Source organism: Monodelphis domestica, chromosome 1 (assembly GCF_027887165.1).
Source record: "Monodelphis domestica isolate mMonDom1 chromosome 1, mMonDom1.pri, whole genome shotgun sequence".
NCBI classification, from domain to species: domain Eukaryota; kingdom Metazoa; phylum Chordata; class Mammalia; order Didelphimorphia; family Didelphidae; genus Monodelphis; species Monodelphis domestica.
Genome location: NC_077227.1, coordinates 187,611,616 through 187,626,726, shown reverse-complemented (window position 1 = coordinate 187,626,726; position 15,111 = coordinate 187,611,616). Strand labels below are relative to the sequence as shown.

Here is a 15,111-nt window from a genome sequence, read left to right as displayed (position 1 = left end):
TCAGTAGCTATCTCCTTTAGAAGCATGTGTACACAACGTTCTTTGTCACCTTTTTTGTAGTTCTTGGTACCTTTCTGCAGATATCAGGTAGTATTCCTTCTTCTACTTCTTGTTATATCTATTTTGCAATTTTGTGTGTCATTATTCTGCCTGTAGTTTTCTAGGAGACAGCAGTGGTTCTCTTCTGGTGCTTAATCCTATAGTGTCTCTGTGAGAGGCCACATCCAGAGCTAAGAGGAATATTCTCAAGCTTTTTGATCTTGACAGAGACACTTGGTTTCCCTACCTGTCATTCTTGATGCAATGCCAAAGGAGCTCCATTTCAGAGATCTTATTTGAGTTTAGTTCTGGGAGCCCCCATTTTCTTTTTCTTCCAATGATCACTTCAAACCTAGTGGATATCTCTGATGCCAATAGGGTGGGACTATTAAAATGACCTTGTTCTCTTAACAGCATTGAAAATAGGATTGACTGGTATCCAGTGAGTCTAATATTCTTGTGATATTAGATCCTGGTCAGCTACCTCAAAAATCCCATTGTGATTAGTTAACTTCTCTCTGATGCTCTTTAGTTTGAACTCTTATTTCATTGTGGGCTTTTGTTAGCATTGGGTCAGCACATTTCTATTCCCATCACAGGGGCAGTGGTAGAGAACTGGGCCTGGAGTCTGCAAGACATCTTCTTGAGTTCAAATCCAGCCTCATACATCACTTAACCCTGTTTACTTTAGTTCCTCATCTGTAAAATGAGCTTGAGTAGGAAATGGCTAAAACCATTTTTTCTTTGCCAAGAAAACCCCAAATGGAATCATGAAAAGGCCTATAGGCCTGGAAGGTGGAATACCAAATTCTTCCCAGTGTTACATGGAAATCACTTTAAAAGACTGATATATATTAATTTAAGGTCGCCAAGGAATTCAGCTATGTAATTCCTAAATGAAAAATTCAAGTCAGCCGTCAGCCTTTTTTGGAGTTTAATTACAATAGGAGCAAGAAAGGAATTAGAGATAGAGAGAGAGAAAAAGGGAGAGAAGGGAATAGGGCTTAAATACCCCTTCTGTTTAGGCTGGGCCAAAAGGCCCAAGCCCTTAGATAGCTGGGGCAAAGAAAAGAGATCAGTCCCTATCACTCACGTGACCAAAATGGAGAAACAGTCTCAGAGGCCCCCACCTTCAGCTTCCTTCAGAGCAAGCTTCTCCGAGTCCACCGAAATCACCCCGACCAAACTCCTCAACCTCTCCAGTCTCCAGACCCTCCTCTCTTTAAGGAAACCATCCAAGTTCCTCCTCCCAGTTCTCCCATCTACCAATCACTGTTCATCAATTTCCCTGTGCCAATGGAGGCTCTAGCTTAACCCAGGACCGCCCAGAGGTTTCTGGCTTTTGCACATGTCTGTTGAAGGTCATATTTTCAAATGATTAAATCTTTACTCCTTTGCTACAGCCCTTTCTAAATCCTGTTAACCTGAGTAGGGTAGAGATTGGAATAATTAAATTTTGATCTAGGCTACAGCCCTTACTCAATCCTATTAGGACTGAATAGGGTGGAGATTTATTCCAAGTATCTCCATTGTATCAATTCTAAAATCAATCAAGACTCAAAGAAATTCCTGTTCTATGTTTAAGCATAGGTCAAAGTCCTTTCCATTGTTCAGCAAAGGGTTTCTGTCCTAAAGTAATCTTAAGAAGGGAAGAGGAGGAACCTCCCATGCCAATGGGGTTCCCATTCCAATAGACTATCAGTAAGAAATTTTCCAAGTATGAAATATCCCAATGGTGAAATTTCCAACATTTATAAGTCTAAGGAAATTTGAGGTTTACACCAGAGCCTTCTGTTATGTTATTGTTATTCAGCAGTTTCAGTCATGTCTGCTGACACTTTGTGAACCCTTTGGGGGTTTTCTTGGCAAAGAACCTGGAGTGGTTTGCCATTTCCTGCTCCAGCTCATTTTACAGATGAGGAAACTGAGGCAAACAAGGTTAAGTGACTTTCCCAGGGTCATGTAGCTTGTACGTTTCTGAGTTGGAGTTGAATTTGGGTATCTTTCTGACTCCAGTCCCAGTGCTAGACTTACAGCTCATTCCACCTTCCATCCTCAGCCCTGGTTGGTTTCAATTAGATGGAACAAGGGATCCTTCCAAACTCTTCCTCTTGTGTTCCCTTCCTCTTTTCAGTTTCCTTTTTTTTTTAACCCTTACCTTTCATCTTGGAATCACTACTGTGTATTGGTTCCACGGCAGAAGAGTGGTAAGGGCTAGGCAATAGGCAATGGGGATTAAGTGACTTGCCCAGGGTCACAAAGCTGGGAAGTGTCTAAGGTCAGATTTGAATCTAGGACCTCCCATCTCTAGGTCTGGCTCTCAATCCACTGAGCCACCCAGCTACCCAGCTTCCCCCTCAGTTTTCTTTTATGTATTGTCTTCTCCCATTAGATTGAAAGGTCTTTGGAGGCATAAACTGCCTTTCTTTTTTCTTATTTGTACTCCCTGCACTTAACACAGTGGCTGGCACATAGTGGGCCTTAATAAATGTTTGTTGACTTGAATTGAAATCCTTTGCCAATGCAGATTTCAGACATCATCTAGGATTTATTATCATCTGGGATTTACCAAATTAAGGTCTACTTGTGCCAAAGCATGAGTGTTTTAAATGAGCTACCCACAATCACACAGTAAATATAATTGATGGGATTTGAAGCCAAGTCTTTCTAACTCCAAGACCAGCATTAGCTCTACTATTCCTCTATATAACGCTTATCTGAGTCACTGCCTGGAAAGAGCTTCTGACTCCTATCAATTGCTGCATCACTGGCCTAGATTCTTATAAATCATCCCAGTAGTTCAACTTTGCAAAATCACAAAAGAGCCATATGGAACTGTGGTGAAGAGATTACTTTTTATCTTCATTATGCCAAGTGCCATCCATGCAAATCACATCAGGAGCAAGTCTGAAAAGGGCTGTGTGGAACTGGTGAAACGGCTGACCTTTGTCCCATTTCCCTCCAAGAATGGAATCTCAGTGTTCCTATACTCCTCTATAACTTCCTTCAATCAATATGTTCCTGAATTACTTAATTTATTCAGCTAGAGGCATCCTTTCCAAGAAGCCCTTATAGAATAACCTTGCTTCCTTTGACCTGGCTCTTTTTTCCTTTATTTTATTATATAATAATATATTGTAGATATTATATAGAATAAGTCACATAATAACATAATATTATTTTATTGTAGTGGGGGCCTTATGCACATATGGAATGCCTCAGATAATGAGGTTAAGGAGAAGATAGCATCTCTTCACACAGAGGATGCTAGGCAGTAGCTTTCAGAAGAATCACGATAACATGTACCTTGCAGGAACCAGGAGAACATTTTGTGCCTGGTTCTGGTTGGCCTCCTATGTAGATGGGAGCAGCCTTTTCCCATTGGTTGGATTGACAGAACTATTTTATCTTCAAAAGAGCTCATGTCAGCCTCATGCAGCCCTTTGCCTCAGGGCTCTTGAGAGAGCTCAGAAACTGGTGAAGCAAGTGGAACCAATGAACTTGTGAATTGGAAAAGTCCAGAGGGTTCCTTGGCATCATCTCATTCCAGAGGTCAGGTTTGCAGTCAAAACAGCACTGAAGTTCCTCTAACAGAGGAAGAGATTGCAGTTCCCCTCAATATGCTGCATTTCAGTGTCTAGGTTTTGAAATCAATCCAATATTGAAGCTCCAAGGAGCATCCTTTGGGAGTGACCTTCGGTGATCCAGGTGTGTATGTGTGTGGGAGGATACAGGCTCATCCAGCAGTCCCATCACATCTGCACACAAACTTGCTGGGACCAGTGCTATGAAGGAACTGATATAAGTGTTAAATCTCCTTTCTCAGAGAGAGTCTGTCCCAGGGGTGTTATAGGAAAATGTTTGTATGTTTATTCTTGCTATATCTTTGAAGTCAATATTTCTTTTAATCAACAATAAGTGGTTGTAGATAAAACAATTCTTTCCTCTGGCCTGATGAGACAAATGCTTAAGGGGAGTTGGTGACATCTTGATCATGCTGCCTACAGGCATCGCTAAGGAGATCAGGATGCTGGAGAATTTCCCAGCATTCTCCTCTTCAACCCCAGAAGAATTTTGTCCTATTACCTTTAAAATTGTGGGAGCAAGAAGGTAAAGAGTGACAAGAGCCAGGGACTCAGGAAAAAAGGAGATTTAATTGTAAACAGCAGATGGGCTGCTCATCCCTGGCAGTTGCTTTAGTCATTGGCACCTAACAAATGAGAGAACCTTTAGTATTGTAGAGAGATATAATAAGGCTGAGGGAGTATAAGAAAGTGAGTCTGAGACATATAGACATTCTTCATATTGCCTCTACTTAGCAAATAAGTACAAGTCTCCCTTCCACATCTTTGGAGTTGAGGTAGGACCTTCTTCTCCTCACTCCACTCCACCCCCATCTGGAGTAAATCTGCGTAAAAATTTTTGGCCCTCCCTTTATACCAGAAAAGAAGTCTAATTTTTTTCTTTTTTCTTTTATAGTGTCTTTATTACCTTATTGAAAAATTTGGGTTAAGTATTTGGTCATAGGCTATATGTAGGCTAATGTTAAGTAAAAATATTGTATGAGAAAGAAATACAAAATACAAAATAAATATGAAACATCTTTAACCACAAATTTAATTTTAAGAAAAAAATATGTAGATATTTTGTTATGAATAAAATGCATACTTACAGGAAATATATATAACAGTACATGTATCTTATGCATTTATGAGTTACTAAACTTTTAAAGATATCTCTACATTTCTAGTCTTTGAGTATCTACTGGCTTTCAAATTCTTTTCACAAACCTAACTTTTTACTTATTTTAACTTTTAAAAAGAAATTGTATATATGGTACTAAAAGATAAAATATGTTGATATTATGCAATACTATATATATCTTTTATGCATTTCTGAGTTTCTAAACTTTTTCTCTGTCATTGGCTGTCCTTCAAATGTCCTCTACAACTTTTGCAAAACTCCCCCCAAATTCCTTTTTAATTTCTTATGCGGACCTGAGATATATAGAAACCTCTATGAGGAAGGTCTCAATGTGGGAAGGATGCCTGTACTTATATTCTTTAATTGCTTCCTCTAGGTTTGTTTTCTGACTCACTTAAATTAGCAGCTACTTGAAGGCAGGAACCATTGCCTTTCTGCTTGCATTATATTCCTATAGTAGCCAGTGCAGGACAATGCAAAAAGCAGTTGCTTAATACGATGCATTCATTCATACATGTAACTTCTATTATATTCATATTTCCTGTTTTTTTTTTTTGGTTTATTTATTTTTAGGATTTGACCTACTCCTTCTGTTGAGTTTCTGAATTTCATTTTTTAAAATTTTGTTCAAATCAACCTCTTCATGTCTAAAAGACAGCTGCTTCCACTAAGGACTAGGAAGCAGTACTAGGACAAGAAAAAGTTACATATTTTTTTGTTGTTCAGTCACATCTGACTCTTTGTGACTCCATTTGGGTTAGCAGTCAGTCATATCTGACTTTTGGTGAGTCCATTTGGGGTTTTATTGGTGTAGATACTGGAGTTGTTTGTCATTTTCTTCTCCAGTTCATTTTACATATAAGGAAACTGAGGCAAATGGGGGTCACATAACTAGTGTTTGAGGCCATAATTGAACTCAAGAAAATTAGTCTTGGGGGCAGCTAGGTGGGCTCAGTGGATTGAGAGCCAGATCCAGAGACAAGAGGTCCTGGTTTCAAATCTGACCACACTTCCCAGCTGTGTGACCCTGGGCAAGTCAATTAGCCCCTTATTGCTCTTCTGCCTTAGAACCAAACACAGTATTGATTCCAAGACAAAGTTAAGGGTTTTAAAAAAAAGATGAGTCTTCTTGACTCTAGGCCCTGTGCTCTACCTGACACTTAGCTACCACCTGCAAAACATTGTTTTGGGAATAGGGCTTAGTAGAAGTTGAGTAACTTTTTAGTTGTGATATATTTAATTTAGTAAAGTTACTTTTTTCCCTTAAGACCCTTCAGTTATGGGAAAATGCAAAAGCCTCCCTTCACTTTTATTTACTTTGTATTCATATTTTAAAAGTTATTTTGAATGTTATTTAATCAGACCTTTATATTATAAAATATATCTATTTTATATAAAATAATAAACTACATTTCCTATAAAATTATACATTATAAAAGATATTTTATATAAAATAAATTCTAAAATGTTTATATAAATTTATTTTCAAATATTATGTATTATAAAGTGTGTTTTATATTACATATATACATATTACATATATACATATACATTTTATATAAAATATATACTTATTATAAAATATATACTTGTTATATTGTTTTTAAAAATTGGTATAATAGTCTACCCAGTTGAGATTTAGCAAAGAGAAAAGTCCAAAGGGGCAAAAAAAGTTAATGAAGTATAAAGGTGAGTCCTTTGGGCTCAAAAATTAACATTTCACTGGTTTTAATAACACAGTTGTATAGGAAGAGGTTGGTAAATGAACTTGCCTCTAGGGCATAGGTTGCTTCCCTACCTTTCCCTCCTGGCAGCCTATCTGCAGGAAATACTAAAGGGAGTCAGAGATGGAGGACTCGCTGAATTGGGTCCTACAGGGTAGGTCACAGTACTGTCCTTGGGCTAAGGAACCGGCCCAATAGAAGAGAGCCTTCTTGACAATCCCAGGGTCACTGGCCACTGGGGCACTTCAGTTGCACAAAGAGAACTCAGTATCCCCTCAGCTGAGTCAGTGTAAAGGTCAGGAGTTTGCCATTATGTGCCCAAGAGCAAGCCTGGGGCGGTCAGCAGGTCCAGCAGAGTCCAGCAGTTGAGTGACCCACACTGCCCAGTCCAGAACCCATTGCTCAACTTCCAAGTGACCTGCCTGGCACAGCTTAGCAGCAGCTGCCAGTTAACCTGTCCAGGCCAGTCCAGCTGAAGGCCTGGATAAATCAATTTGCCTTGGTTTGAGCCAGGCATATTATTTGAATTCGAACTTGCTCCTTTTAGGGCTTGTTTGCTGCTCTATGTATGTATCTATATCTAGATATCATGATATATGCCCAAGTATACATGTATGTATGTTTATACACATAAATACATGGATATATAGAAATTTAGATTTATTATTATACAATATAAACAAACACATGGGCCTTTATTCACATATATAACATGAATGGATATAATTTTTTATATTTATTATTTGATACCTATGCCCAAGTAATATGTATTTGTATACATGTGAACATAAATGCATGGAAAACATCATTTTATATAAACATGTATTTTTACAAACAAGATATATGTAACAAACTTTATAGGATTCTACAACACACACATATATATGCCACATACATATATGAGTGTATTTATACACATAAACATACATACATATAACACAAAATGTATATTTATAATTTCACTCCTACATGCCCAAGAACACATGTGTATATTTATACTGTATACATATATGTATATAGGGGGAAATTATTATTTTACATGCAGACACATATACCCAAGTAAACATCTATTTATACATATAAACAAATCTGTACATACTATACATTATATTTATTAATTGAAATGCTATATGCCTAAGTACACATGAGTATATTTACAATATGAAATAAAATTTATGCTTATTATTCTACATGTATTTATCTACATATAAAACATATATGCACACAAAACAGATGTTATATTTATTTTTCTCCATGCCACACTCCTACCTGTCCAAGTGCAAGTGTGTTTATTTATACTATAAACATATGAATATAAACCAGACATCTTTATTATTTACACACATATGCCCAAGTACATATATGTACATATTTATATACAACTAACTAGCTGTGGCCCTGGGAAGTTATTCAACCTCTCAGTCTCAATTTCCAATTTTAGTGGGAATAAAGACAGTGCCTGCCTCTCTGGGATGTTGTGAGGATCAAATGAGACATAAACAGGGCAGCTATTAGTTTGCAGATGAAGAAAAATGAAGTTGAACAAGGTCAAGTAACTTACCATATGCATCATTTGTAAAATGATAGGATTACACTAAATGAAGAAAAAGGTCCTTTTTTAGCTCTAAATATATGATCCCCTTGAGAAAGAGGACCAGAGATATTAAATAACATGTTCACAGTCACACAGGTATTTCTTTTTGAAGAATTTCCCAACTCTTCTAATATTATAACTTCTTTTAATATTATAACTTAAACTTCTTTTAATATGATAATTTAAAATACCAACCTAATTAGCAAGTTTTTATCTAAGTAATTCTGAATTTCTTCCACTAGAGATGCTGTATGAAAGATGTGTGGGAGTCCTAAGAGTCCAGGGTTAATGTATTTACTTCATGTCCCATTTTCAAGGTCTGAGTTCAGTAAATGAAAAAAATATTCTGTAGAAGAAATTTTAGATGGTAAACTTTTATTTCAGACATTCAACAAGGGTTTATGAAGTGCTATGTGACACATACTGTGCTAAGTAGGAGGGCTACAAAGCAAAGACAAAACCATTGTTTATGCTCTCAAGAAGCTCACCTGAGATAAGGTGCAAATTAGAATTTAATGTGATAAATAGTCCAAGGGTGAAATGGTGAGAACTTGAACCAAGGTGGTAGCTCTCTGAGTACAAAAATAGAGGGTATAGTAGATGTGTTTTGACTATAGCAATGAGGAAACTTGGGCAGTTGATTGGATATGTAGAGTGAGAGTGAGAAAGGAGTTGAAGATGGATTCATATTCATTTAACTAGCATCAGATCCATCCATAATGCTACTTCAAGAAAATATCAAATAATAGCTCCTTCATAAAATAAAAAATTGTAACAGAGGGTTAACGATTATACTTCCTAATCAGAATATAGTCATTGGCCAATTTTCAGTAGAAACATCAATACAAGATTCTTGGGTATGGAAGTGTTAAAAAATGGTGGGTTAGGGGGCAGCTAAGTAGCTCAGTGGATTGAGAGCCAGGACCAGAGACGGGTCCTGGTCCAAATCTGACCTCAAACATTTGCTAGCTGTGTGACCCTGGGCAAGTCACTTGACCCCATTGCCTAGCCCTTACCACTCTTCTGCCTTAGAACCAATACACTGTATTGAGTCTAAGACAGAAGGTAAGGCTTCTTAAAAAAAAAAAAAAGTTGATATAAGTTCATTTACACTTGTATGCAATTATCTGCTTTTTGTAATTTCCCCAAAATATATTTTGATAAACTGCATATGATAATTGTATTTGTATATTTGTGAGTATTATACTTCACCTTATAAAGAAATTTACTAAATTGTTCTTTTTAATACATAAGCTTTCTCTATCCCTTTTCACTTGGAAGCAGAGGTTCAGGGTTCTAATCCTAGTTCTGCCATTGTGTGACTTTGGGCATCAATCTCCTGTAAAAGGAAGGGGTTGAATTAGATGATATTTAAGGTCCTTTCTGTCTTACAAATCTCTTGGGCCTGTGATCTATTCAGTAGGTGGTGGTGTTCAGTTGTTTCAGTACTATCTGACTTCTCATGAACTCATTTGGAGTTTTCTTGGCAAAGATACCATGTAGTTTGCCATTTCCTTCTCCAACTCATTTTACAGATGAGAAAACCAAGGCAACCAGATTTAGATGATTTACCCAGGGTCACACACTAAAGGAAAAAGCATAAGTTGGGGAGAGGAGACAAAGAAATTTAAAATTAAGCTATTAAGATATACTTGATAATTATAGACATATCGGAAATGTGGATAAACTATTTCTAAAAAGTCAGTGGGAAAACAATTCAATTTATTAGCATTTGAATTATGCACTTAACAAGGCTAATTGTAGACTTGCCCATTTGCATAAATTATATATGTGAAACAGGCAGTATGTTCAATGAAAAGATTGTTGGATTTTGAGTTAGAGGACCCAACTCTGGTTATGTTTCTTTCTTCTGTATCCCATGGTTAGCACCGTTTTTTGCCCCAGAGGAGCCATTTAATAAATGCTTGATAACCTGCTGACTTAGTGTATATGTGACTTTGGGACTTCATTTAACCTACTGGTGCCTTAATTTCCCCATCTGTAAAAAGAGTGAGTTGAAAAACAATGGCTTGAGGAATCCTTTTTATCTCTAAATCTATGATCACATGAAATGTTCCCATTGCAAGCATGCATTTCCTCCCAGTCTTATGGTCAATTTTAACCTCTCTTAACTGATTCCTTCTTATAAACAACTGGAAGCTCTCTGGTTACCGTTAAGGATGGGTATCCATGGCCCTGGGACGGAACAGGGTTTTTGGACCAGCTCATCAACTCACCTAAGCAAGAACCGTTAGGGAAATAATCTTTTTGTATTTGAACAGTCAGAAAGGGCGGGTCAGCCTGAGACGACTCCTCTTTCCACACTGGAATTTGCCTCACATTTCCAGATTAAAATCTGGCTAGCCTAATTGGCACTAATAGTCAGGATGCCCCGCCTATACTTGACCTTAATTGCTCTCTGAAATAACCAAATGAGTAAAAAATCTGAAAACAATATAGGAATTAAAAAACAAATTAGCTTTTATAAAAAGGACTCAGAAGTCATTAACGTACTAAATCAGAAATATATTAGCATATCATAGCACCATTAAGCTTTTTCTTAGAAGGGAAAGAAAAAAAACAAGAAACAAAGGATTTCCAAGTTGGCATCCTGTCACAGCGACCTCGTTTACTCTCCTAGCTCTCGCCAACTAGGACAGCGCTTTCCACATAGTTCGTCCCACCGCAGAAGCCCCTCCTACTCACGCCAGCCCCTCCCACCCTCCCTCCCCTTTCTCTACCCGAGACTTAGGGCGGAGCTGGGGCAGAAGGCGAATGAAGGGGGAGGGGAAGAGACAGTCTAGCTATTTATTTGTTTATTTCTATGTTTGCGACAGTGTCGTGAGGCGCGCCGGTTCTTTGCCGTAAAGGAAGATAGGCACCGGCTGCTGGAGCTTCAGGATGGCGGACATGGAGGATCTCTTTGGGAGCGACGTGGAAAGCGAGATTGAGCAAAAAGGTCGGGCTGAGAGGGATCTTAGGCCGTTGAGAAGGGTGGAGATGGGCTAGGGGGACTTGAGCGACAGCATGGGGTCGGAAAAGAGGAGAACCTCTAGGCTGTCGGGCCCTGTTCCCCTCATGCTAATTCTCTGGACCCTCCAACCTGAGCTCTCCTGCGGTCGGTGAGACCAGAGGAGAAGGCCTCCCCTCTGGATCTGGTCCGGCTGCTCTCTTGGCATTCTTAAGGGTTCTTCCTCGGCTTCTAATGGTAGTGGTGGTGTGAGCATGTGTTTGTGTGTGTGTGTGGGGGGGGTGTTATAGAGCCAGAGAGATGATCTTGCCAGTGTTTGCAGTATGGGTATGTTTGGAAACAGCTTCGTCCGGGGGCCCCGGGGCGTGAAGAGGCGATGGTTTGTTCCTAATACCGTGAAGAAGCGTGTTTGGTGTTGGTCTGACTGCATAGAAGTGAAGGGAAGAGTATGGGAAAGATTGGGAGAAAGAGAAGAGGGACGCCTGAGGAAGATTTGTGGGAAAAAGAGGAGAGATATTTCCAAAGAACATTTGAGGCTTAGGAGCATGAGTAGGAAGATGTTTCGACCTTTCTGTGTGTTCTTCAATTCTGGACTTCATCATGTCTCACTGGGACTGTTGAGGGAGCTTTATAGTTGATCTCTTTGCCTCTAGTCTCTCCCCTCTCCACTCAGACCTTCACAAAGCTACTTGCCAAATTCATATTCCTAAGGCAACAGTTTGGCCATGGCACTCTTATGCTTAAAAAGCTCCAGGATCTCCTGATTGCCTCTAGGATAAAATACTAATTTGTTTTGACAGTTAAAGCCCTGAAACAGTTTAACTCCATCCTGCTTTTTTCTTTTTCTTCTATTTAACGAATATATGTTTAGTGTCTGCCAGGCCCTGGGAAGGCAAAGAGTTGAGCCTAATAGTCTCAACTTTCAGAGAAACAGCTGAGACTCTTTGAACTGAGTCTTACATTTTACTGGGAGTAAGGAGTTGGAGACATAGAACTGTGGCAGAAGACTTCTTTTAACTCTACCCAGGATCTCAGTTCCTGCTTAATCCTTTCAAACTTATTTATTTCTTCCTTTCATGAGCTCCCTGGACTAGCTCAGCTGGTCTCCTTGTTCTTTATACATAGCATTCCACTTCCATTTCTGTGCTTCTGTACAATCTGTTCTCCATGCTTGGAATTCACTCCCTTTCCATCTAAGTTTCATAGAATTCCCAACTTCCAAGATCAAGTTCAAGTTGCAGCTACAGATATGTCTTTTCTGAAGATGTGAGTTGCTAGTGTGCCCTCAGTCCCCAATTGCCTTGCATTTATTTAGATGTGTGTGTGTTGTTTCGTAAATACATTAGTTCTTGGATATGAAAGTTTTGTTTTTTGTGGTCCCTGGATTGTAGGTGCTTAATAAATATTGATTGGTGTTCGAAGTCTGCAAAGTTTGTATTAGGAAGTTTTCATTTTGAGCGCTGTGCAGGGGAGGAGGTGGAGGGAGGAAGGTAAATGTTTGATAGGATGAGGGGTGTATTGAAAATATATTGAAAAACTAGTCTGGATAAATATTTGTAGGGGGAGGGCTGCTCTCATGAGGTGACCTGTCCTTGATCCTTGTTCTCTTTGTTCTGTTCTTTCTTGACTACTCCATTCTAAAGATTCTTCCCTTAGCTTCTGTCAGACTTGGATTCTGTGACTTGATTCTTATCTTGTTTGACTTTTTCTTCTCTATCTTTGCTGGTACATTTCCTTATTCCTTTCCCCTACTCCCTCCCCCTCTCCCCCTTTGGTGGTGTTCTGTTTTTGGTGATTTTAATTTTTTGGCTTCAATTATCATCTCTATGGTAACTGACTTCCAGCTCCTTATCAAAGAAAATTAGTATCTCAAAAGCTATCTAGTCCAACACATACCTGAACAAGAACCCTATTTGATGAGTGCTTTTCTAGAGCTCTGTTTGGAGATCTCTAGTGAGAGTTAAAGTAACACCTCTTGAGGTCACTTACTCCACTTTTGAATAGTTCTAGTCATTAAAAAGTTCTTCCTTACATCAAGCTTAAATATGTCTCTTAATGAATCCTTATTCCTGGTTTTGCCTTCTGGTGTGAAATGAACAATTCTAATACTTATTCTGTGTGATACCCCATTCCCTCCAAAAGATTTTTATTATACAGCTAAACATCTTTAGTTCTTCATCCAGTCCATCTTCATGGCATTATCTTTGGCCCTTCAGTGTCTTCCTTTGCATATCCTCCAGCTTATGGATATCTTTCCTAAAATGTGGCTTTAGAAGTGAACATAATAAACATGGCCTAATGAGAGAGGGCTGAAGTACAGTGGGATTATTACCTTCCTAGTCCTAGGCATTGCATTAGCCTTTTTCAGTGACATATGATTTTGTTGACTAGTTTTGAGTTTGCAGTCCAATAAAACTTATATTTTTCAGATGAACTGCTTGTTGAATAGCTATTTTATACTTGTGAAGTTGATCCTTCCTATGAAATTTTGTACTATTTTCTTTTCAGTGTTCTAACCTTATTGTCATCCATTATGTTAGCTCTCCCAGCTGTGCCATTCTTGTAGCATTTGTAAATTTGACAAATGCCACCAATATGTTTATCCAAGTGATTAATTGAAACATTAAGCAGCATTAGGTGAAGCACAAGTCCTTGGGTCACTCTTCTAGAAACCTCTTTCCAAGTTGACTTTAAATTGTTAGTAACTATTTTGGGATGGGCCATTCTAACTGTTCTGGAACTACTTAACTGTACTATTGTTTAGCCCCAAACTCCTTAATAAGAATAGCATGAGAGACTTTGTCAGAATCTAGGCAAAGTCCATTTTTGGCAATCTCCTGTCCTACCCATCTAATAACCTTATAAAAAAAGGTAATGAGGTTAATATGACATGATCTGTTTTTTTTTTTGTAAATATTATTTTTATTTATATTTTTATCTTTATAGCATTTCCCTGTTCCTCTGGCCAGGGAACTATCTCTTAACAAATAATGAAACAGAAAGAAGGGGGGGGGTAGCTAATTTAACACATCACCTTTTCAGGAACTGGTTTTGAGGAAGTCATATTGGCCCTTTGGAGTTACCACTTCGCTTTCTAGATGTTTGATAATTGTGTTTTATTTACATGTTATAGGAGTTTGCCTGGAGTCAAAGTCAAGGTTACTGGTCCATAGTTTTAACTCCATTTTCACTCTCTTTTTGACTATTGTGACAATTTTATCCATTTCCAGTCTTTTAGTACCTATCTTCTACAAAATCTTTCAAGATTCCTGCAGAATTTGTAACAATTCTATCAGCCAGGCCTTTTGGTTCCTTTGGATAGAGATCATCTTGGTTTGGTGACATGAACTTATCAAGGGCAGATGGATATTCTTTTTGCTGTCTTCCTTCTTATCTTGGGTATTGATTTCTTATTGGCTATTTTTCCTGTCTTTTCTAGTCCAGAGATTATTCTTGGTAAAGAAAATAGAAGCAAAATAAATCAGAACTGAGCAGCTTTATTTTCTCTGTCACTGGTTCTCCTCATTTCATGTACTCTGTGAGCAGCAGTCCTAGTTCTTCTTTTAAAATAGCCTTTTTTCTGTCACATACCTTTTTAAAAAGTTTTTACTGATCTTTTTTTAAGAAAATCATTAGTTTTTCCCAGTATTTCTTCCTCTGCCCCTCCTAGATAGCCTTATATAACAAATAGAATGAAAAAGAAAAAACCCTTTCCTTCTGTCTTTGAATTGATACCAAGTAATGATTCCAAGGCAGAAGAGTGATAAGAGCTAGACAGTTGGAGTTAAATGACTTGCCCAGGGTTACACAGCTAGGAAATGTCTGCAACCAGATTTGAGTCCAACCTTCCATCTCCATGCTGGCTCTCTGTTCATTGAGCCACCTAGCTACCCCACAAATAGCGGGGTATATAGTGGGGTAAAAAATAGTATTTTTTAAAGACAAAAGGAAAGAAAAAAGAAAGAAAACTGAGCAATATCAATCATTACATTGAAAAGGTGCAGTTCCTGTGAAGGGTTAGATTGGTGATATCCTTTTTTTTTTTTTGAAGATATCCTTGATCTTTATATTTTTGCCAC

General features: G+C 38.1%; 1 protein-coding gene across 1 annotated transcript in view; it reads left to right on the top strand.

Annotated features, from left to right (window-relative positions):
- The window catches only part of LEO1 (LEO1 homolog, Paf1/RNA polymerase II complex component), a 107,127-nt gene that overhangs the window by 29,437 nt on the left and 62,579 nt on the right, over window positions 1-15,111 (top strand). Inside the window, exon 2 of the mRNA XM_007479961.3 lies at window positions 10,899-11,020. Coding sequence (XP_007480023.2) covers window positions 10,963-11,020 — 58 coding nt within the window. The 5' untranslated portion in view covers window positions 10,899-10,962. The remainder of the gene's footprint in view (window positions 1-10,898; window positions 11,021-15,111) is intronic.